This window comes from Hibiscus syriacus, unplaced genomic scaffold, assembly GCF_006381635.1.
Source record: "Hibiscus syriacus cultivar Baekdansim isolate YM2019G1 unplaced genomic scaffold, ASM638163v2 tig00110893_pilon, whole genome shotgun sequence".
In the NCBI taxonomy this organism is placed as follows: domain Eukaryota; kingdom Viridiplantae; phylum Streptophyta; class Magnoliopsida; order Malvales; family Malvaceae; genus Hibiscus; species Hibiscus syriacus.
The window spans coordinates 9,112,742-9,133,724 of NW_024062901.1; the positions used below are offsets into that span (position 1 = coordinate 9,112,742).

The 20,983-nt window shown below is 37.0% G+C and overlaps 2 protein-coding genes across 2 annotated transcripts; one reads left to right on the forward strand and one right to left on the reverse strand.

Annotated features, from left to right (window-relative positions):
• Positions 1 to 5,688: 5,688 nt before the first annotated feature.
• Positions 5,689 to 15,782, forward strand: LOC120145732 (protein TOPLESS-RELATED PROTEIN 2-like). The gene is given in 28 exon segments (XM_039159488.1): positions 5,689 to 6,538; positions 6,541 to 6,589; positions 7,010 to 7,189; positions 7,437 to 7,550; positions 7,799 to 7,957; positions 8,171 to 8,206; positions 8,208 to 8,349; positions 8,427 to 8,556; positions 8,647 to 8,756; positions 8,878 to 9,016; positions 9,118 to 9,227; positions 9,441 to 9,510; positions 9,624 to 9,697; positions 9,779 to 9,874; positions 9,955 to 10,050; positions 10,169 to 10,296; positions 10,616 to 10,850; positions 10,936 to 11,103; positions 11,775 to 11,876; positions 11,958 to 12,104; positions 13,226 to 13,336; positions 13,422 to 13,473; positions 13,476 to 13,603; positions 13,687 to 13,815; positions 13,996 to 14,091; positions 14,387 to 14,572; positions 15,092 to 15,264; positions 15,362 to 15,782. Coding segments are annotated over 28 exon segments (3,372 nt in total). The 5' UTR covers positions 5,689 to 6,510; the 3' UTR covers positions 15,546 to 15,782.
• A 1,337-nt stretch (positions 15,783 to 17,119) lies between these two features.
• Positions 17,120 to 19,581, reverse strand: LOC120145097. The gene is made up of 5 exons (XM_039158996.1): positions 19,455 to 19,581; positions 18,373 to 18,814; positions 18,134 to 18,301; positions 17,300 to 18,018; positions 17,120 to 17,248 (listed from the first exon to the last, which is right to left on the reverse strand). The coding sequence occupies exons 1-5, from the start codon at positions 19,566 to 19,568 to the stop codon at positions 17,201 to 17,203; spliced, it is 1,491 nt and encodes a 496-aa protein (XP_039014927.1). The 5' UTR covers positions 19,569 to 19,581; the 3' UTR covers positions 17,120 to 17,200.
• Between the last annotated feature and the right edge of the window lie 1,402 nt (positions 19,582 to 20,983).

Consider the following 20,983-nt stretch of genomic DNA (forward strand, 5'->3'; position numbering starts at 1 on the left):
ATGATGGTGAGTTATCTTTAGGCATGGAGTTTTCAAGCAAAGAAGAAGCGATGATGGCTATCAAAAATTACAATATCATCTGTTCAGTCCAGAGTCAACCGATCGACGACCGAAAAATATGTATGCTATTGTGCCCGACGCGAAAACGGATGCAATTGGATGGTCGTGTATGAAAATGAAGAGGAAAAACAACATATGGGAACTAACAGTATACAACGGTCCTCACATGTTGTGCTGGAGGGGTCAGCCAAGATCATCTGAACTTGGACTCTGAAGTGATATGCCAAGCCATCATGCCCATGGTAAAAGCAAGCTCTCATATAGCTGTTGCAGTGTTGATTTCAGCTATACAATCGTAGTATGGGTACACCGTCTCCTATAAAAAAGCTTGGTTGGCAAAACAAAATGCCATTGTCAAACTTCATGGTGAATGGGATGCATCTTACAACGAACTTCCAGGTTGGTTAGGCTGGTGCAGACGTTGAATCCTGGGATAATTGTGGACTTCGAAACCTCCTATGCATACCATAATGATCGAGTTCTTCGCGATCGATGCCAATTCTACCGGGTTTTTTGGAGTTACCCATAGTGCGTTAATGCTGCCAAATACTACAAGCCTGTGGTCCAGATCGACGGGACTTTCTTGTATGGAAAATACAAACAAGTTTTATTATTGGCAGTTGTCCAAGATGGCAATCGCAACATTCTTCCAGTTGCTTTTGCTCTTCGAAAGAAGAGAAGATATAGATTCTTGGGCTTTTTTCTCCGAAATTTACGTGCACATCACGAGGGAAAAATTTGTGTCATTTCAGATCGCGGAGCTGGGATCAAAGCAGCAATGGAGTTTTTGGGTCCAATGTGGCAACCACCCTTTGTCTAACATAGGTATTGTCTCCAACACATTGTTGCGAACTATCATGGAAGGTACAAGAAGAATGATGAGCGTCAATTAATTGTGCGCATGGGTAAGTGAAAGCAAGTTAGTAAGTTATACATTTTTTGATCATTTTAATTTTGCAAAGAAAGTAAGTTAATAAGTTATACATTTTTTGATCAGGTTACGAACTACTTCCTCGAACGTTTGAATCAATGCTTCAAGATTTGCGGGCGAAGAATGAGGAAGGTTACGAATACATCAGCCTAATCGATAAAGAAATGTGGACGAACGCATATGATGGTGGATATCGATATGGACGCATGACGACCAACTTGGCTGAGGCAATCAATTCAACCTTAAAGGGTGCACGTCACTTACATGTAGCGGCTTTGGTAAAAACTACATATTTTCGTTTGGGGGCACTTTTTGCGAAGCTCGGGGGACAAGCTCAAACCTGGATGCAAGGCAGTCATGTCTATCACCCTAGATTAGTTGCAGATCTACATAAAAAAATTGCTGCATCAAATGGAATGTCTGTAACAAGCTTCTCTAGAAGGGATGAAATATTTCGTGTCACAGAGTTGCCCCGACCTCTTCAAGGGATTGAAGCTGTGTCGCTAAGAGTAAATCTAAGGGACAGAGCGTGCGACTGCGGGTTTTTTCAAGCTCTGAAGTATCCATGCTCTCATGTGATAGCAGCTTGCTCCCATACACGTCAAGACTATAATCATTTTTGTGGATCCCGTATACCTATTATCTGAAGTTTTTAAGGTATACGAATTTGAGTTTCCCCCAATAGGTAATGATAAAGACCCTGATGAGGTTCAATTTTGGCTTCCGATTGTACCAAATCTGAGTTTATTAAGGGAGCGTGGTCATCCAAAATCCAATCGAATTCATTGCGATATGGATATTCGAGAAAGATCTAGACAAGACAGAAGATGTGACCATTGTAGAAACCCATGACACACTAGAAAAACATGTCCACTTCTGTTCTCATCAAGTAACAGTTGATGAGGAAATGATGTATTTGTTTATCAAATAATAATTCTTGTATTTTAATTTGCATTTACTTCAAGTTAATGTCATTCGATAATCGCTGATGAAGATTAAAAAAATGAACACAATTATTAAATTTTATCAAACTAATAACAATTTGATATTTAAATACAACAAACTTACAATAAGAATAAAATGGTAAATGATAACCAAATTACAATAACTGATATTAAATGGTAATAAAAAAAATTAACTAAAATATATTTAAAAAAAGTCCAACAAATTTAACAAAGTAAAGTAAGTATTAAATGAGAAATAATAAAAAATTACAATTAAACAAAAAATCTATCGATGCCTACGTCGCGAATGTGTTCCGCATGGCGGTGGCTGTCGGTCTCGAGGAGGATTTCTTCGTATCACTGGTTCTGACTCCTCGCTGTCATCATCATTGTTATCGTCGTCGTCACCATCGTCATCGTCGTCATTGTCATCGTCATTGTCCTGAGCAGGTACATCAGGTTGATGAGGAGCTGATGACGATGAAGCACCTCCATAGAATAAGGACCCTGGAGGTGTATGACTGACTATCCCACCGGCATACGAAAACTGGGAAAACTGGGAAAACCCAGACATCGCTGAGTGTGAAAACTGTACAGGAGGTGTCTGTGCTGCGACCATGGGTGATGAGGATGAGCCCGCCAAATATCCATCATATGAACCCCAAGTCGGATCTACAAACATAGACCATAATAGCCTCCTGGAGGGGTCATCTGTGACGGTGGTTTTGGCGGGGTCATAAAACCAGGTGAAGGCAGCGGCGGCGACATCTGGTAATGGAAAGGCGATGGAGGCATCATATATGGCTGCTGGGAAGGTCCTGCTGGTGCATCATATATAGGACAGTTTCCCGTTACTGTTGAACCACTCATAATAATCCTCAGCATACATCAAAAGGTCATAAAAAATGGGCTCTCTACGGGGAAGACGCCGATGTCGATCCTCCCACAACACGACCCACCCATGATGCCTCACCAGCCAATATGTATCTATCTTGCCGCGTCTATCTAAGCTATGCAACTCGTCCATATTGTGAGGTGCTTTCGGAATTGGTTGAAAACAACCAAACTACCGGAGCACACGATCAATAGAGTGCCACTCGACGGTCGCATAACAGATCAGAGGGACCATCGCCATCCAAACATCTGATGGACCCCTCAACTCAAGTGGGATCACCGCCCTCATATCATCAGTAGAATATGGCACCCATTCAAACTAAAACAAAAAATATAATTTTTATCAAAATAATAATCTAATTAAAAATTGTTATACGCTGTATAAAATTATTAATATACAAAATCATGTTTATAATTACCTCCCTAGTGGAAATACGAATGGGTTCACAACGGGACATAAAAGGACAATCGTATCATGCCCAAGACTACAGCAGCAGGAGACATCCGCCGATAGCATTACGCTGTAGTCAGTGGCTCCACACATCTCCCTGTACAGCAAAGCCAAAACTGCCGAGCCCCAACTGAATGATCCGGCGAGATGAAAGTCGCTAAGATGTCGCAACCATATGCAGTGAACTAGGTTGCGCGATTTATCCGGCATCAACAACCCTCCTATCAGCTGCAGTATGCATGCCCGTGCATACATCTTAACTCATCCTCAGAGGCGTCTGCGCTCAACTCCCGAAAATTGGCATCTAACCAATTTAACGGTATCCTACCTCCGATAAAATTTTTCGGGACACGTCCTAGACTATCCCGACACAAAGTAGTCCAAGAACCGGAAGTTATCCCCGATATCACATCTCCATCCACCGGAAGCCCCAGGTGCATAAAAACATTCCCAAGCGTGATCGTGCACTCTCCACACGGAAGATGGAATGTGTGGGTCTCCGGCCTCCACCGCTCTACTAAGGCAGAAATCAGGTCTGACTCTATCTTACAGTGACCCTGATATCTACCTATGTAACCGAATCCAGCCTCTATAATACGGCAAGACACAGCTGGGTATCACTAACTAAGATTCCTAATAAAAGGATCTAATACACGGTCATTCTCCTAAAAATAATAACTACAAAATTAATTTTTAATCTAATAATCATGCATTAATGAATCAACTAATTATACTAATAATTTAAATTAAATTAAAACGTTAAAATGTTACCGTATCAGTAAAGTGTCGAGATATTTAATTCTTAATCTAATAATCATGCATTAAATCAATCAACTAAATATTACTAATAATTTAAATTAAATTAAAATGTTAAAATGTTACCGTATCAGCAAAGTGTAGAGATATATGATTTCCATTCGAGAGAAGTAGACTGCCTTCCATTATATATATGCACAAGAATTATATTAATAAAATATTAAATAAAGTAAAAACATAATAATAAAAATATTATAAAATATACCTTAAAAAGAGAGTATTTGAGAGAAATTTAGAGATTTGAGAGATTTGGTGTGATAAAAGTGATTGAGGATGGGATATTTATAGGAGATGGGGATGTGAAGGGTTGGGTATTTAGGTATAGCGCGCCCCTTGCACCGCACTATACCCCACGTGTCAGATATCCAAGTATAGCGCGTATCAGGGGGCGCGCTATATCCACGTGGCGCCAGATCACCGTATATCGCGGGATAGGGCGCGCGCTATATCCACGTGGAGCCAAATCAACATATAGCGCGATTCAGGGGGCGCGCTTTCCTGCTAAGGGTGTTAGATCGGGAAATATAGTCTGACCGGTGTTAGATCAGTAATAATACCGATCACCGGTGATATACCGGGAAAATCGCCCTATTTCTTATTATATTATAGGGTAAATTACACTAATCATCAATGGACTTTATTCTCTCCTATTTCACTCACTGTAATTTAAATTCATTCAATTTTCTCACTGAATTCACACAATTAGCATTTTGGTTACTCAATCTTTTTCTAACAAACGACGTTATAAATGAGATGTTATATAGATGCAAACGATGTCGTTCGGTGAAAATTTTTGTTTTTTTAAAATGGTATCATTTTGAATACTATTAAATATTTAACGATTGAGTGACCAAAAATATTAATTATATTAAATTTAATGAGAAAATTAAATAAATTTAAAGTATTGTAATAAAATAAGATGAAATAAAATTCAATTACACCATTTACTATATTATATTGAACTATTTATTGGATAGGAAAAATGAGTTATTTTCAAAATAAAAATAAAAATAAAAATAAAAATAAAAATTACCAGTGGGAATGTAAGATTACCAGAGAATAGGATTACTGAGAATGTTATATTTTGTGTTTGATTGGTTTAGCAGGAATGTAAGATTACCGTGTTTGGTTAAATGAATAAATATTATTAGATATATTTGACAAAATTATCCTTATTATATATTATTTTTTAACAAGTTGAAAATATTTAATATTTCTTTAAAAATTTAAATTCATAAAATTTATTTTTTTATAAATTAAAAATATAAAAATATTTAATGAAAGGGTAAAATTTTATTTTAATCCCTAAACTTCATATAAAATTGTAATTATATATATATTTTTTGTAAATCTAAAATATTTTAAGGATAAATTTAAAGGTATTTTAGTCCAAAACGTCGGTAATCTAGCAACATCTAAATAAATGAAGATAATGACATTCCCGGTAATATATCTAAAAAAATCTACTATTTATAATAAAACATTACTTAGAATGAGATTTCCGACCAATCAAACATAAAAATATTAATTCCATTCCATAAGAATCTCATATTACTTTATCCGAACACCCCTATAGATTCTAGCATGCTATTATTTGAAATAGCATCCAACTGTCATACCAATTAATCGGACAAATTTGTATTTGTGTGTGTGAGAGACATAAACAGAAAAAGAAGGAAGAAAAGGAAAAAAAAAAGTCCAGCAGACCTTTGTCCTAATCTTGCAAACAAAAAGATACAGACAGAGAAAGAGAATCAAAGTTTGAGTTTACCCTTTTCTAATTTTATTTTTCAGACAAAAGTTAAGGTTGTTGCAGGAGAAAAACAAAGTAAAAAAGAAAAAAAACCTAACCCTGTTATAGTTTTTTACTCTGCTTGCTCTTTCATGGTGTTACATCAAAGGGCAAACTATACTCTTTTTGGTTCTTTGGTTAGCTCTTTCTCTTAGTGTACACAAATAAAACTTGAAAGTTTCAGACTTTTTGTTGTGAGTGAAGTTCAAGCTTTATCTAACTCTCACACTTTGTTGCTTCAGTTTTTTGGATCGTTTATTTACGGTTAAAGGAAATTAGGGTTCATGTGAAGGTTGGGGTTTGCTTGTAAAAGAGGTCTTCAAAGGGTTCTTTGGCCTGGTTATTGTTTTTAACAATTTGGGTTTTTGTTGTTTTGGCCAAAGCAACTTGAATGGTTGGTTTGTGGGAGCAGTGAAAGTAGAGTGTTTAATGAGTGATATTAGAAATTAAGTATTGAAGAAGGGAGTTGAAGGAATGCCATTTTCTGGGTATTCTTTGGGCCTTTTCAATTATTGGGTTTTGTTGGTGTTGTAAGGTGTTTTTGTGTTAATTTTTAAAAAAAGTTGATTTCTTGGTTCATCATTTAATCTTTGAGCTGGAGCGACTAGGAGTACCCGGGACAATGTCTTCCTTGAGTAGGGAGCTGGTGTTTTGATATTACAGTTCCTGGATGAGGAAAAGCTCAAGGAAACTGTTCATAAGTAAGTTCTTTGCTTCATTTTGCTATGTTGGTTCATTTGAACTTTTTGGCTGTTGAGCTAGGTTAGAATGATAATGACTTAAGAGTTTTTTTGCCTATGGCTGACAGAGGGAAGAGCATATTTCCATCATGTTAGCTAATGCCTTTTTGTGTTGCAAATTGCAATGGAGAAAATCATGTATATTTGTTTGGCATTATAGAAATGGCTTTATTAGTGGCAAAGAAAAAGGGAAAAAATGTAAAACAAGAACATGGCCTTTCGGTTATTCATACCTTTATTTTCATTCCCTGGCAGTTTGATAGGCTCGAGTTAATTCACTTTTGAATACGTTTCTACTAATCCTTGCTTTGGCATTCGACGCTTATAGCTTTTATTGTGTGCTTTTGCATGTGGCTTGGTGATGGTGTGCTCATATTCTAGGTTAGAACAGGAGTCTGGTTTTTTCTTCAATATGAAACATTTTGAAGATCAAGTCCAGGCTGGTGAATGGGACGAAGTTGAGCGTTATCTGTGTGGGTTTACGAAGGTTGAAGATAATCGCTACTCAATGAAGATTTTCTTTGAAATTAGGAAGCAGAAGTATTTGGAAGCTCTTGACAGGTGAGCACATAATGTATTGCGATTAATATCTTGCTTGTCAATGTCTAGGATTTGCAAACTTTGTGCTTCTTACACTTATAAATTTCCAAAGCGGATGATGTCAAAGGGACACTTTATAGAGTAGCAGAGGTAGCTTATCTTGAACTTAGGAACATTTTTCAGCCCAAGGCTTACGTGGCTTTTATGCAGTTTTCTCTCATGCTTCTTTCTTAAGTTTGGAGTTAATCTATGCATCATCTTCTATCAGGCAGGATCGAGCAAAAGCTGTAGAAATTCTTTTTAAGGATCTGAAGGTTTTTGCATCATTCAATGAGGAACTTTTTAAGGAGATTACCCAGTTGCTTACTCTTGATAACTTTAGGTGTGTACTTGTGCTTTCTTTTTGCTCTTGACCAGGGTTTCAAATCGTGGTCGCGTTTTCGGTTATTTCGGATTTACCGTGATTGTGGCCGTCGCGGGCGCAATTGCGGCCGTCGCGGGTAACTCGGACAGCGGTGAAGCCGCTATATCGCGGACGAAATCGCGGTCGCGGACCGTTTTTGAAACCCTGCTCTTGACAGTTACCTGATTGAATTAAGCTAAATTTTGCTGTTTGTTTTCTGTTATCAGAAAAAATGAGCAGCTTTCAAAATATGGTGACACAAAATCCGCTCGAAATATTATGCTTGTAGAGCTTAAGAAGCTCATTGAAGCGAACCCCTTATTTCACGATAAGCTTGCATTCCCAGCTTTTAAGAGTTCACGACTGAGGACCTTAATAAACCAGAGGTTATTGTTTACCCGCTCGATGGTTATTTTACTAAATCTTGTTCGGTATTTTTTGGTTCCGTCTTTTCTTCTTTTATCCATTGTGAAAGCAACGTTTGGGTTTTGGCGTTTCAGTTAGTACCTTGATACTTTAACAAAGGGCATATAGAACAATTGATACAATCGACTCTAGATTGGTTCAGTCTCTGTTAGCTCATTTTCTCTATTTTTCAGTCTGAATTGGCAACATCAGCTTTGCAAAAATCCTCGTTCAACCTGACATTAAAACTCTCTTTATGGATCATTCTTGTTCTCCCACTACTAATGGTGCTCGACCTCCTCCTCCGACTAGCAGTCCCCTTGTTGGACCAATTCCTAGGGCTGGGGCATTCCCTCCTATTGGTGCCCATGGTGTAAGTATTTGTATTAATTTCTCATATAAAATATATGAAACATTCTAAAAAATTTCTTATACGACTCCGATGTGCAGTCATTTCAGCCTGTTGTTTCCCCATCCTCTGGTGCTATTGCGGGTTGGATCTCAAGTGGTAATCCTTCTTTACCTCATGCTGCAGCTGTGGCAGCAGGTCCCCCTGGTCTTGTCCAACCCTCTAATGCAGGTGGGTACAATGCGTTGGCGTTTGGTGTCTCTGTTGAAATAATGTTTCAGTAAACTTGCTTTATTTGATAATTTTTCTGTGATGGTTTAGCTGCATTCCTCAAGCATCCAAGGACACCATCTGGTATGCAAGGGATGGATTACCATTTGGCTGATTCTGAGCATTTGATGAAGCGCATTCGTACCGGCCAACCTGACGAGGTGTGGATATATTTGGCAATTCCTTTGTTGTCTTAGGTTCCCTCAGTTATTTTTTGACATTATTATTTTCTTCTTACCTCCATTTAAGTACTGAGAATGTGCTGACACATGGCTTCTGCAGGTATCCTTTTATGGTATCGCACATACTCCCAATGTATACTCACAGGATGACATTCCAAAAACCGTTGTTCGGGCCCTTAATCAAGGATCTAATGTCATGAGCATGGACTTTCATCCTCAACAACAAACTATTCTCCTATGTAAATATATATTTTCTTCTTCATGCCATTTTGCTTTGAAAATTCTAAAAAAGATTAGCATTCATTGCTGATTTATTGACGGTTTAACCTTTTTATTTTAGTTGGCACAAATGTTGGTGACATCGGCCTTTGGGAAGTAGGATCTCGGGAAAGATTGAGCCATAAACTGTTCAAGGTTTGGGATATCACAGCTGCTTCCATGCCTTTGCAGGTACCATATAACTTCCTCTGGTTTTTACCATTTCATCTTTCTTTATTGACCCTTACAGATTTTTCTGTTGTGGCAATGGTATAATCTATATTTGATGGATTCTACCTTCCCACCACATAAAACATGGACAAATATGGGCTTGAAAGTTGAATGATGTTGTGATATCAGTTAACTTCGGTGTGATACTTTCTTTTTGTATTTATTCTACCCTAGACGGCTCTGTTGAATGATGCTGTGATATCAGTCAATCGATGTGTCTGGGCACCTGATGGACTTATGCTCGGTATACTTCCCTCTGTTTGCTGTTTGAAACTTAAATACCGTTTGATCTCTCTGTCTTCCCCTCCTTGAAATTACTTGTATCTATTCTTGAATTAAGTATTGCTTTTTCTATAGGTGTTGCATTTTCAAAGCATATAGTCCAGATATATCAGTATAATCCAACTGGAGAATTAAGGCAGCATTTGGAGGTAAGCTTGTCACAATGTGTTATAATATCTGTTGAAACTTGCAAAAAAAAAAGGTTCTTAACAGCTTATTATACCTTCTAGATTGATGCTCATGTTGGAGGTGTTAATGACATAGCATTTGCTTATCCCAACAAGCAATTATGCATTGTCACATGTGGTGACGATAAGATGATTAAGGTATCAACTTTTTACTCTTTAGTTTTCTTAAGTTGAAGAAAATGGGTTTGCCGGTATTGAAAAGGTCTCATGTTTGGCAGGTATGGGACACTGTAGCTGGACGTAGACTTCATATTTTTGAAGGTCATGAATCTCCTGTATATTCTGTTTGCCCTCATTATAAGGAAAATATTCAGGTAAATCTCACATAAAAATTACTAATACAGTTGTATTTAATTTCTGCTTCTATGTGGTCGTTCATGGTTGGGTCATTTTCCATCCACGTAATATCTGTGAACTCTTTCATATGAGCAGTTTATCTTTTCCACTGCCATTGATGGGAAGATTAAAGCTTGGTTATATGATTGCCTAGGATCTAGAGTGGACTATGATGCTCCTGGACTTTGGTGTACAACAATGGCATATAGTGACGATGGAACTAGGTAAATTTTTTAATTTGTTCAATGCCTTCTTTCTTTCCTTACCTTTTTTATTTGAAATTATAATCAATAATGTTGCAACACATAATATTTGCATAATTATGCATTGAGATGTTGGCATTTCAAATGCATTAGAACTCTTTCAAATTAAGAAGATTGTTGGGGTTTTTTTCTGTGGTTCATCTCACCCCAAAGATAGTCAATTTCTGGTTGTTTCCAATTTTGTAAGGTTACTTTCGATGTTATTTATCTTCAAGCTTTGTAACATATGTATAATGTGTAATATGCATATGTGAACAGAAACTCTGATTTATTCCTGCAGGCTCTTCTCTTGTGGAACAAGTAAAGATGGAGAATCCCATTTGGTTGAATGGAACGAGAGTGAAGGAGTGATCAAAAGAACATATTCTGGTTTTAGGAAGCATTCTTTAGGTGTTGTCCAGTTCGACACAACGAGGAACAGGTTCTTAGCAGCTGGTGATGAATTCCAGATTAAGTTTTGGGACATGGATAATACTGCCATGTTGACAGCTGTTGATGCAGATGGCGGGTTGCCTGTTAGTATTGTTACATGTTTTTCTCTCCTTCTATTTCTGGTAGTTAAGTTGCATGTCATAATAGTCTGTTCTGATCCTTTTACAGGCCAGTCCCAGACTAAGATTCAACAAGGAAGGTTCATTGTTGGCTGTTACAACGAGCGATAATGGTATCAAAATCTTGGCTAACAGTGATGGATCACGCTTGATAAAGATGTTGGAGAGTAGGGCTGTTGATAAAAATCGAGGCCCATCTGAACCTGCTAATTCTAAGGTAGTTTTTTGCTTTGCAATTATTCCTTGGATTTGGCAATTGTCTTATCTAAATAAGGCTATGTAACTCACGTCCTTGGAGGATATAAAATATCCTAGAACTGCATGTGCTGTTGGTTTGGTGGTTAAACTTGCTAGGAGACATTGCTTAGTGCATGTTTGTGTGTGATTTTTGGGGGTTGACTTTCTTACTGGAAAAAGGCCGGAATATTGGAATAGAAGGCATGGTTTTAGGCTTTTACTGTGTGCTTTCAGTGAATCTATCGGTTGATTATGGATTATGTTTCTTCAGAGATGTTTAGGTTGCGTTATCTTTTGTGGTTTTGGTCTTTTGGTTTTAGGCTGGTTGTGGTCCATGTGTAGCACTTTTCTATTATAATGACCTTAAGCAAAGATGCTTTTCCATGGAGACTCTTTTACGACTATTACACAATGCAATCACAAGGAATAATATAATATCTTTGTTTGACCTTACAATATCCGGTAGCATAGCAAAATAAACTCATTGCTAGTTTGTCATACTGCATAAAGGGTAGAAATTCTTGATTGTTTCAACGCAAATGGCTTCAGAATCTTTACGGCTTTCTCTGCATGTCTTTTTTTTTTGTGAATATTCTTTCTATGTTGCTAATATGTTACTTATTAACTTCTTTCGAACTTTGTTTTCTACAGCCATTGATCATTAATGCTCTTGGTCCTGTTGGAAATGCTGCCATTGCACCATCCCTTGAACGCCCGGATAGAGTCTCCACTCCTGTATATATTGGAAGCCTTGTAAATTCAGCCTGCTGTTTCAGTTGCATTTTTTCTTTGGTGTTACCAGGATTCCTAATTTCATTTGGATGTACTTCGTAGGGTACCATGGACAGCAGCAGGCTTGTGGATGTTAAACCACGAATTTCTGATGATTCAGACAAGGTAAAGAGCTGGAGAATTCCTGACATTAATGACCCATCTCACCTGAAAGTCCTACGGTTATCTGATGCCATAACAGCGGGAAAGGTATGAAGAACAATTGGTAGTCAGATTTCAGTGTATCGTTGTTTCGTAACAAACTTACTCGCATGATGGCAATGCTTGGCTTCTTTCCTTGGTTTTATTTTGATATTTATTTGTGGGTTGTTTAACTTCTTGACCTTTTCAATCTTCTGTCGGATGAGATTCTTTGGCATGTTTGAACCTGGTACCTAATGTAATATCTCATTCATGCTGTACAGAACAGGGTTTGAATCTGGCTCGATAATAGCTACTTTTGTGGTATATAAAAAGCATTAGCCCTCCATCCCGATGCATGCCAAAAATAAGATACTTTATACATGTATTCAGTAGGGGCACATATTTTGGTGGTTTTTCTGTTCATTGGTTTAAGCAGTAAAAGAGATGATATAAACACATTGGAAGCATATTAATTTATATATACGGTACCCCAACACTTCACTTTTCTTGAAGCATCCGTACTCGATGCTTGTGTTCAACATTTGCTTGAAAACTGGTATAGGGATGTGATCCTCGGTCCTTCCAAATACTTGGAAATCTTGAAAAAATAAATTGAATATACCGTGTTAGACACATACCAATGTCTATTACTTACACCTAAATCTGGGTAACATAGTTTTATAGCTTTTTGGAAATTGAGAAGAACATTTGAATGATTGGATGCTATCTTTTTGCTTAATTATTTTCGTTTTCTGCCTTCAAAAAAATTATTTTCCTTTCCTAGATATTTGATTCTAAGCAAAACTGTCATATTTAGCCTGTTGTTACACCCATTATAGGAGGAATGATGGAATACTTGGTCATCTATACATCGGTTCTTTTAGTCTCTTCCAACATGCTTCGGGATAATAGCTTAATTTAAAAAATTAGACTGTGATGTGATATATGCATTAATTTTACTGTTTTATGCTTAACCTGTAGTGAGAAATTAAGTTAAATTGTAACATTTAAAAAAAAAAAAGTTTAATTGTAATGTAGCATAGATGGATGCATCCATATATTTGTACATCAGTTATGTCTTATGCATGTATAATCTTCGTCTATTAGAGAATTGTTTTATATTATTTTTGTCCTACTTTTGGCTTTATATATTCCTGTAATCGAGGATTGGTGACCTTTAATTGCAGGTGGTTAGGCTGCTGTATACCAATTCTGGTCTTGCTCTTTTGGCCCTTGCTTCGAATGCTGTTCACAAGCTTTGGAAATGGCAACGTAGTGAAAGGAGTCCCTTAGGCAAGGTTCGTCTTGTGTCTTTAAATGAGAAAATCCATATTCTTAGTATTAAACACATTTCTAATACTTGTCCATCTCTAATACTTGAAGGCTACTGCATACGTTGCACCACAATTGTGGCAGCCACCTAGTGGCACTCCTATGCAAATGATATAAATGAGACTAAACCTGCTGAAGAGTCTGCTGCCTGTATTGCGCTATCTAAAAATGATTCTTATGTTATGTCTGCATCAGGAGGGAAGGTTTCTTTGTTCAACATGATGACATTTAAGGTGAGTTCAGTTTTCACTTAAAACTCTGATTTTATTTGTTCGTTGAAGGTATCCGCATGACTTATGTGGTTAATTCTTAACAGGTGATGACCACCTTTATGTCCCCGCCTCCAGAAGCCACGTTCTTGGCATTTCATCCGCAAGACAATAATATTATTGCGATTGGCATGGAAGATTCCACGATTCAAATTTACAATGTCCGAGTTGATGAGGTGAAGTATTATTTCTAGCTTGGATTTCTGTAGAAACTATTTTGTTTATACATGTGACCGTTTGGTGGTTTTCGAAATATAAATGCTAAAATATTTCACGAGAAGCTAAAGCTCATTGTAGCAGCTCACTAATAATATTGACTATTAAGTTTTTGTATGCCATTGGATGTGTTTTGGCAGGTCAAAACCAAACTCAAGGGCCACCAAAATCGGATAACCGGACTTGCCTTTTCGCAGACTTTGAATTCTCTGGTGTCTTCAGGAGCTGATGCACAGGTTAATTATTGATTGAACAAATACCGTATGATGCAACTTTAGTAGATATATCGTTAATTCTATGTTGCCCTTGTATTTAGTGTCTTTAACTTTAATGTTAATCTGGCTCTTCATTTTCCCTAAGAGTATCTGTGTCCGACATATATTTACATCTTCGAAGTGTATGGACAAAATTAGAAAATAATCGAGTATACCATGTTGGACACATACCCATATCCTCAATTCATCCCCGGGTCCAAGTACCACGTGACAAGTAATTTAACCAACTTGTTTAATACGACTGTTTCCCTTGTAGCTGTGTGTTTGGAGCATAGATGGATGGGATAAAAAGAAATCAAAGTTCATACAAGACCCAGCTGGTAGGCAATCTCCTTTAGCGGGAGAAACCAAAGTCCAGTTTCACAATGACCAAACTCATCTGTTGGTTGTCCATGAAAGCCAAATAGCCATTTATGACAGCAAGCTCGAGTGTTTGCGCTTCGTAAGTTGCCTACCTCACATTATTTTCCTTGCATAGTAATTTCTCATTTTTCTTTCGGGAACTCGTTTCTGAGATCACAACTAATGTGGTAATAAGGGCAACTCTAGCATCGGTTGTAACTGTCTGGTTGAAATTTTGAAATTGAATTGTGCTCCGACAATGAGGGGTATTTCAAGTATAATTAAGCCAATATCGATGATCTAGAGATACTTATGCCTTTCAATCTAAAATATGAATACATAAGTTAATATTCAATTCAAAATCATGAAATTGTTGCCCATTTGCAATATGATACGACCGACCAAAGTCGTGTAAGTGGTTTTTTGCTAGTTGAATGTTTTTAGTTCATAATTTTGCAGAACTTTAACGAGTTTTACTATAACACCATAATTGCACGAGAGTTTAGTAGTTGTCTGTGCATGATGATAATTCATATATATTGTTTTATTCATTTTCGATATCCTTGGGAATTCTTCCGATGATATGATATATAAACCACTGATTGTGTAATTCTTGCAGTGGTCTCCGAAAGAGGTGCTCAATGCTCCCATTTCGAGTGCAATATATTCCTGCGATGGCTCACTGGTTTATGCTGGTTTTTGTGATGGCGCTGTTGCAGTTTTCGATTCAGACAATTTGAGACTCAGATGTCGAATAGCGCCTTCCGCATATATACCTTCATTACCAGTCAGGTGAAAGATAATGACCATATGATAATTTTACATACAATGTTTAAGCTCTGTAAAGGTACCATGGCTGACCAAGAAATGAAAAACAACTTTTCTGCAGCGGTAGCAATGGTGCAGCGTATGCCGTGGTCATAGCTGCTCACCCATCAGAAGTGAACCAGATTGCGCTGGGGATGAGTGACGGGGCGGTGCATGTGGTCGAGCCATCTCAAGATAACGGGTCTCAGAATCCTTCGAGTTCATCAAATCCTTCATTAACTGGTAAACAACCAAGAGTTAGCTAGTAGGTAAATATTAATGTCGGTAGGAAGCGTTCTACTTTTGTAATCAAATTGCCTTAAAAATCACTGCCAATGTTATTTAATATTCATCGTATTTCTTTTTTTACCACGTTGGTTGTTTTATGCTTTCCCTGCATTGTTATTTATTTGCCATGTTTACCACGAGACCTATGCGTGCAAATATTATCCTTTAATATGAAGAGTGATTTCTTTTGAGAAATAAATACTAAACTTCTATTGCATGATTGTCTCCTACGTGTTGACTCATAATAAAATTATTTTATCGAAATAATTTCACCTAAATTAGTGTGCAACATAGATGGGAACTTCTTTGGAGTGAAGGGCGTCGTGCATAATGGGAAGCTCTCCTAGACTCGTGTATTTATTGAAAGTTAAAAGCACCAACTGGAGAAAAAAAATGTAAACAGCTCAAAGAAGAGCAAGGACTTTTGAAATAATACAGTTATGGCTGAGTCGGCCTAATTAATGGAGTCAACTGCACATTCTCTAAGTGCATGTGCATGAATCCTATGGGTTGTGAAAGATCTAAATCAACGCTGGCTACAAATACAATTAGGTTTGGCAACGCAAGCATGTGAAGTAGTGTACACCATGAGATGCTTTGCTCTTAACCAATTAAGATTTTAGCATAAAAAGTGATTCTCTGCGTCTTGGTGTGCCTAGTGCCTTTCAAAACTATGCACATGAAATAATTTACTCACCTAGTTAAAAAAAATATTCAAATAGCATATTGAAATTATAAGCATCTATTTGTAATGTCCCTTTAAGGATTCTTCTTTTTTTATTATCTCCAACTCCCAGTATTCAGAAAACAATCAACTAAGCAAAATAATGAATTGTGCACCACAAAGAAAGGGGGCCGAGAGAATCAGGTAAGAAATGAATGCAAACATTTGATAAAGCAAAATTGGTCTCTCTTACACCTTAGGACCGACTCATTATTAGCAAAATAATGGAAAGGAAAACACAAGGCAAGAAACCATTGTTGTTCAAAAATAGCAAGGCCAACATTTGCAATGTCTGTTTCAGTTTTGCTACTCATCATCTTCACTCTTCATCGAATTCTGTGGCAACATTTGCAAGGCTGGTCTCTTGCTCTTTCCACATGGTTGCTGCAACTGCAAAAAGAAATAAATGAAATTATTAACACTGAAGCATTTGAAAGCATTTAAAAGCTCTAATATTTTACCACCTCACCTTATGACTGATCTCTAGTTTGTCAAACATCTTGTTTAGCTTCTTTAGTCGTCTTAAACTCAAACTTTCCAACTTCTGCTTCGCTAATTCCTTCTCCACATTGTTCTCCTTGTTAAGCTTATCCGACATTTGAGTCTTGGCCACTGTTGTCTGTTCCTTGTTTGAAGATTTACTTGGCTGCGAAAATTGAGCTTTCGATGGTGACGACAGCGGCATTGAGGTTGTAATAGTCTCACTGTTTGAGACAGGAGTTGTGTCTGCAAATTCCTCCGCTGGCTTTATGCAGACATTGATTAATGCTTCGGAACCACCATAGTCTACCATCTTCTGAGCTATATCATCCACAATAGATTGGGAAGCTCTGTGGAATGAACTCACAAGGGTGGTTTCAGCTTCGGTTACATTTGCATCAACTGATGCTTCTTCAGACACCATGTTTGTCATGGAATCCTCAGATGATGCCTCATCATCATCATCAGATTCTTCATCTACTTTGCTGTCATCATCACCATCATCAACAGTTTCTTCAGATTTTTCATACACCATATTCCTTGGGCCCTCATAGCTGTAGGCACCTGTTGGAATACTTCTACCTTCTTGTTCACATAAAACTTCCTCTTGTAGTTGATCAGTTGATGATTTGCTGTTAGATCCTGTGTCATCATCAATGTTGGAATCACCAAGGAATGCATCATCATCATCATTAGATTCTTCATTTCCCTTTTTTGCAGAGGATTCCATATGAACTTCTGCAGGGAGATCTGGAACACTTGAGCATCAGCAGTGATTTGCTCTTCAGCTAGTGATTTACTTTCAGATCCTGTGTCATTCTTGATGTCATAGTCGCCAAGGAATGTATCATCATCATTAGATTCTTCATTTCCCTTCTCTTTTGAGGAATCCATATGACCTTCCGCAGGGAGAACCAAAACGTTTTGAGATACATCACCATCAGCATGCTCTTCAGCTTTCGGAAGTATGGTTACATCATTATGCATTGCCTCCATATCTGCTGATGAAGAATGATCAGAAACTTCTTCAGGTAGATCGTCAACATTTGCAATCAGTACTGCAATTGATTTAGTCTCATCAACAACCGGTTCCTCATAAGCTTCCTTGGTCTCATCAGCTACCGATTTCTCATTTAAGTTCTCGATCTCGCATGCATCATTGGAAACAGCAACATCATCAGCCTTATCAGCTACCAATTCCTCATTTAAGTTGATGGAATCTTCAGAGACAGCACTATTATCAGAATCTGCAAGTGTAACAACAACCATTTCCGAAGAGAAAATTATAAATGGCTTGAAAACACAAATTACAGTGTTTGGCATGTTAAGATGGTTAAAGAGTGGAATAATTTGCTTTCATACCCTTTGGATCTATGATTCCAAGAGGATCATCTGCAATCTTGTCATCACTTTCTAGTTCAGTCTTCTCATCAGTTTCTACATTGACACATTCAACATCATCTTTCAATTCCCTTTCATCTTCAAGAGATACACTTAAATTCCGAGCCAAAGGTAGTTCTAGTGTAGCTCCTGCAAGTGAGATGATCAAATTAAAAACCTGAAAATGGAATCTCAAATTCATTCATAAAAAATAAACTTACCAGATTGACCATTTTTTCTTCCATCTTCACCTTCTACCATTTCATCAACCTTTGCAGGCATTTTCTCACTCTCCTTGATACTCAATCCAGTCATGCTCTTCCCTAGCAACCTCACCGACCGCCTTGTACTGTAGGTAGGCTGCAATGAACCTTCTTTCTGAGCCTTGACTTTGCTCCTACCACTTGGCAATGGAGTCTCAACTACATCACTCTTCCTCTGATCCTTAACCTCAACCTCAGGCATATTCAAGTTCTTGTTTTCTTCTTCCACTGCCATTGTTTTTCTTGCAGTTTTTCGGGTTCGGATGGTTGATTGTGTGCTTTGTTCTTCCTTGCTGGGCTTTCTACTAGTTGAAGTCCGGGTAACAGTACCAAGAATTTCCTTATTCACAGTCTTTCCTGGGGATTGAGATTGATTCTGCAGCTCCTCAAGTCCTTCAACCTGTTACAATCATTAATACAGAAAATGAATATTTTCCTCTGAAAAAGGTCACATTTTTCTAGTTCCAAGAAATTGATTCTTTTTCCTTTGAGATTAATATCAGGTAATTAAAAACAGTTTCTTTTCTTCCAAACAAAATGATTGATTTTCCCATGTTTTCTTGGCAACCAAACAGAATCTTTTCACAATAAAAAATATTACTATGATACTTTTCATCTGGTTAAATGGATTACTGAAAACAAAGTTCATTTTCTTTCCTTTTCAATAAGATTACTGTTTTTCCCACGTTTTCTTGGCAATCAAACAAAACCCTTTCATTGATTAAAGAATAAAATAACGGTTTACCAGACAAATGATAGTTTTTCATCTGATATTAAAATCTGGTAAACGGATTCTTGAGGGGGAAAAAAGTTCATTTTCCTTTTTCAGTACTCAGTAGCATTATTGCTTTTCCCGTGTTTTCTTGGAAACCAAACAAAACCATTTCACGAGAATCATGACTAAAGAATCCAGGAATGTTATTTTTCACCTGATTAAAGTCCAAAAAATTGATTGTCATGAGATATAAAATAAATAGGAATTTCAAAGATTGAAACATATATAAAAACGCAGATCCAAAAGAATAAAAAAAAAGGCTTACCAGCTCAAGAGCGTTGAGAGCATCAACCATGGCAACGTTAGTAATGTTAGCTGGGATTTTGTTTCTCTTGCAAAGAAACTGGAGCTCTTTCCTTGTAAGGCATTGGAAATCCATTGTTTTTCAAAGATCAAAGGAACTGAGAAATTCGTTTGGTTTGGATGAGACGAGAGAAGAAATGCGGCCTTTTAAAGGTGCAAATGAAGGAAGAAAACCCTAGATGATATGACCGTTGGAGCGGCTGGATTTGAATTTTGAATATAGGATTAGGATATTATATCTTTTTAAATATTATATGAATTTCCTAAAATCCCACAAAATAGTTTCCTAAATAATTTCTTCTATTTTTTTTGGAAGAGAAAATTTCCGTTTAATTTTATGTTTCTTTCTTTGAATGGGAAGAAATTCAAATAAATTTAACCAATTTTTAAAATAAATAAATAAAAACCAAACAGAAAATCAAATTAGTGACACCTAAATGATCTGGACGCTTAAATCAACTTTTAGTATTAAATAATATCATAAAAAAAAAGTAATGAACATAATAACTATTCAATAAAAATCTGTATTTTATGAAATAATTTATTTTCGAAAAAGTCCCAATTATTTTAAAATATAAAAAAACCTCAAACTCTTAAAATCTTTTATTCTAGTCTCATTTACTCCAACCGCCGGTCATCTCCGGCCGCCCATTTGCCGGAGACCGACTACCCATACGTCACAGACCATCCAATGATCAGTCACAACTCTTACTATCATCTCAAAACCCAAAATTCTCAAATCCCTAAATTTAAAATTCTAATCCCTAAAATCCCAAATACTCATCATTTGATTGGCCGTTTGACCATGGAAGGAGGGAGGAAGGGGAGGGAAAAGGGGACGGGGAAGGTTTGAGGGTGTTTTTTTCTTCTAATAATATTTTTATTTTCTTCTAATAAAAAAAATGAAATAACCCCTTCATAATATACTTGTTGAATTTCCATTGCCTTTTAACCTTATTCTGATCGGTGGAACCTAAGTATGGTGTTATTTTATTGCTTCTTTTCTATCCACGTTATAGTAAGATATGCTACATTGATGTATTCAACATTTTCATGAAAGATACAAGTCATGCTTGATTTTATAAGGCATAGAAAAGAGTATTTATTTAGCCATTCGAGGTGTAATCCATGCAGTAGTAAGTTCTTTCCAAGTTTCAGGCCAAAAAAAACAACTTCACTCTGCACTCGCATGTCCAAGTTTAAAAGAAGGGAGTAACATATTTGAAGCACTTCTAACCTCTAGTTATACTAATTTCATTGTCACTTTACTTGGAATCTGTTAATACTGTTCTCCATTTGCAGTAGAAATGTTTTCTTACCTCGCTGCCACCATATATGATTTATGATCTTAGAATATATGCCAATATTTTTCCAATGACAATTCTGTTGCCGTATGGAAATACTGTCACCCTTACTTCCCCAGTGCTTTTGATTATGAATGTCTTTCCATCCAATCTGTCTTCTTTACCGGTCTAGTTATCTCCCCACTGG

What these genes read in the sequence shown, in the direction of transcription:
- LOC120145097 (XM_039158996.1), bottom strand. Translation starts at nt 19,568, where the DNA reads ATGGATTTCCAATGCCTTACAAGGAAAGAGCTCCAGTTTCTTTGCAAG. An exon ending in AAGAAAAAATGGTCAATCTG is followed by an intron (nt 18,302 to 18,372) that starts GTAAGTTTATTT and finishes TCTCACTTGCAG; the next exon opens with GAGCTACACTAGAACTACCT. An exon ending in TGGAATCATAGATCCAAAGG is followed by an intron (nt 18,019 to 18,133) that starts GTATGAAAGCAA and finishes TTACACTTGCAG; the next exon opens with ATTCTGATAATAGTGCTGTC.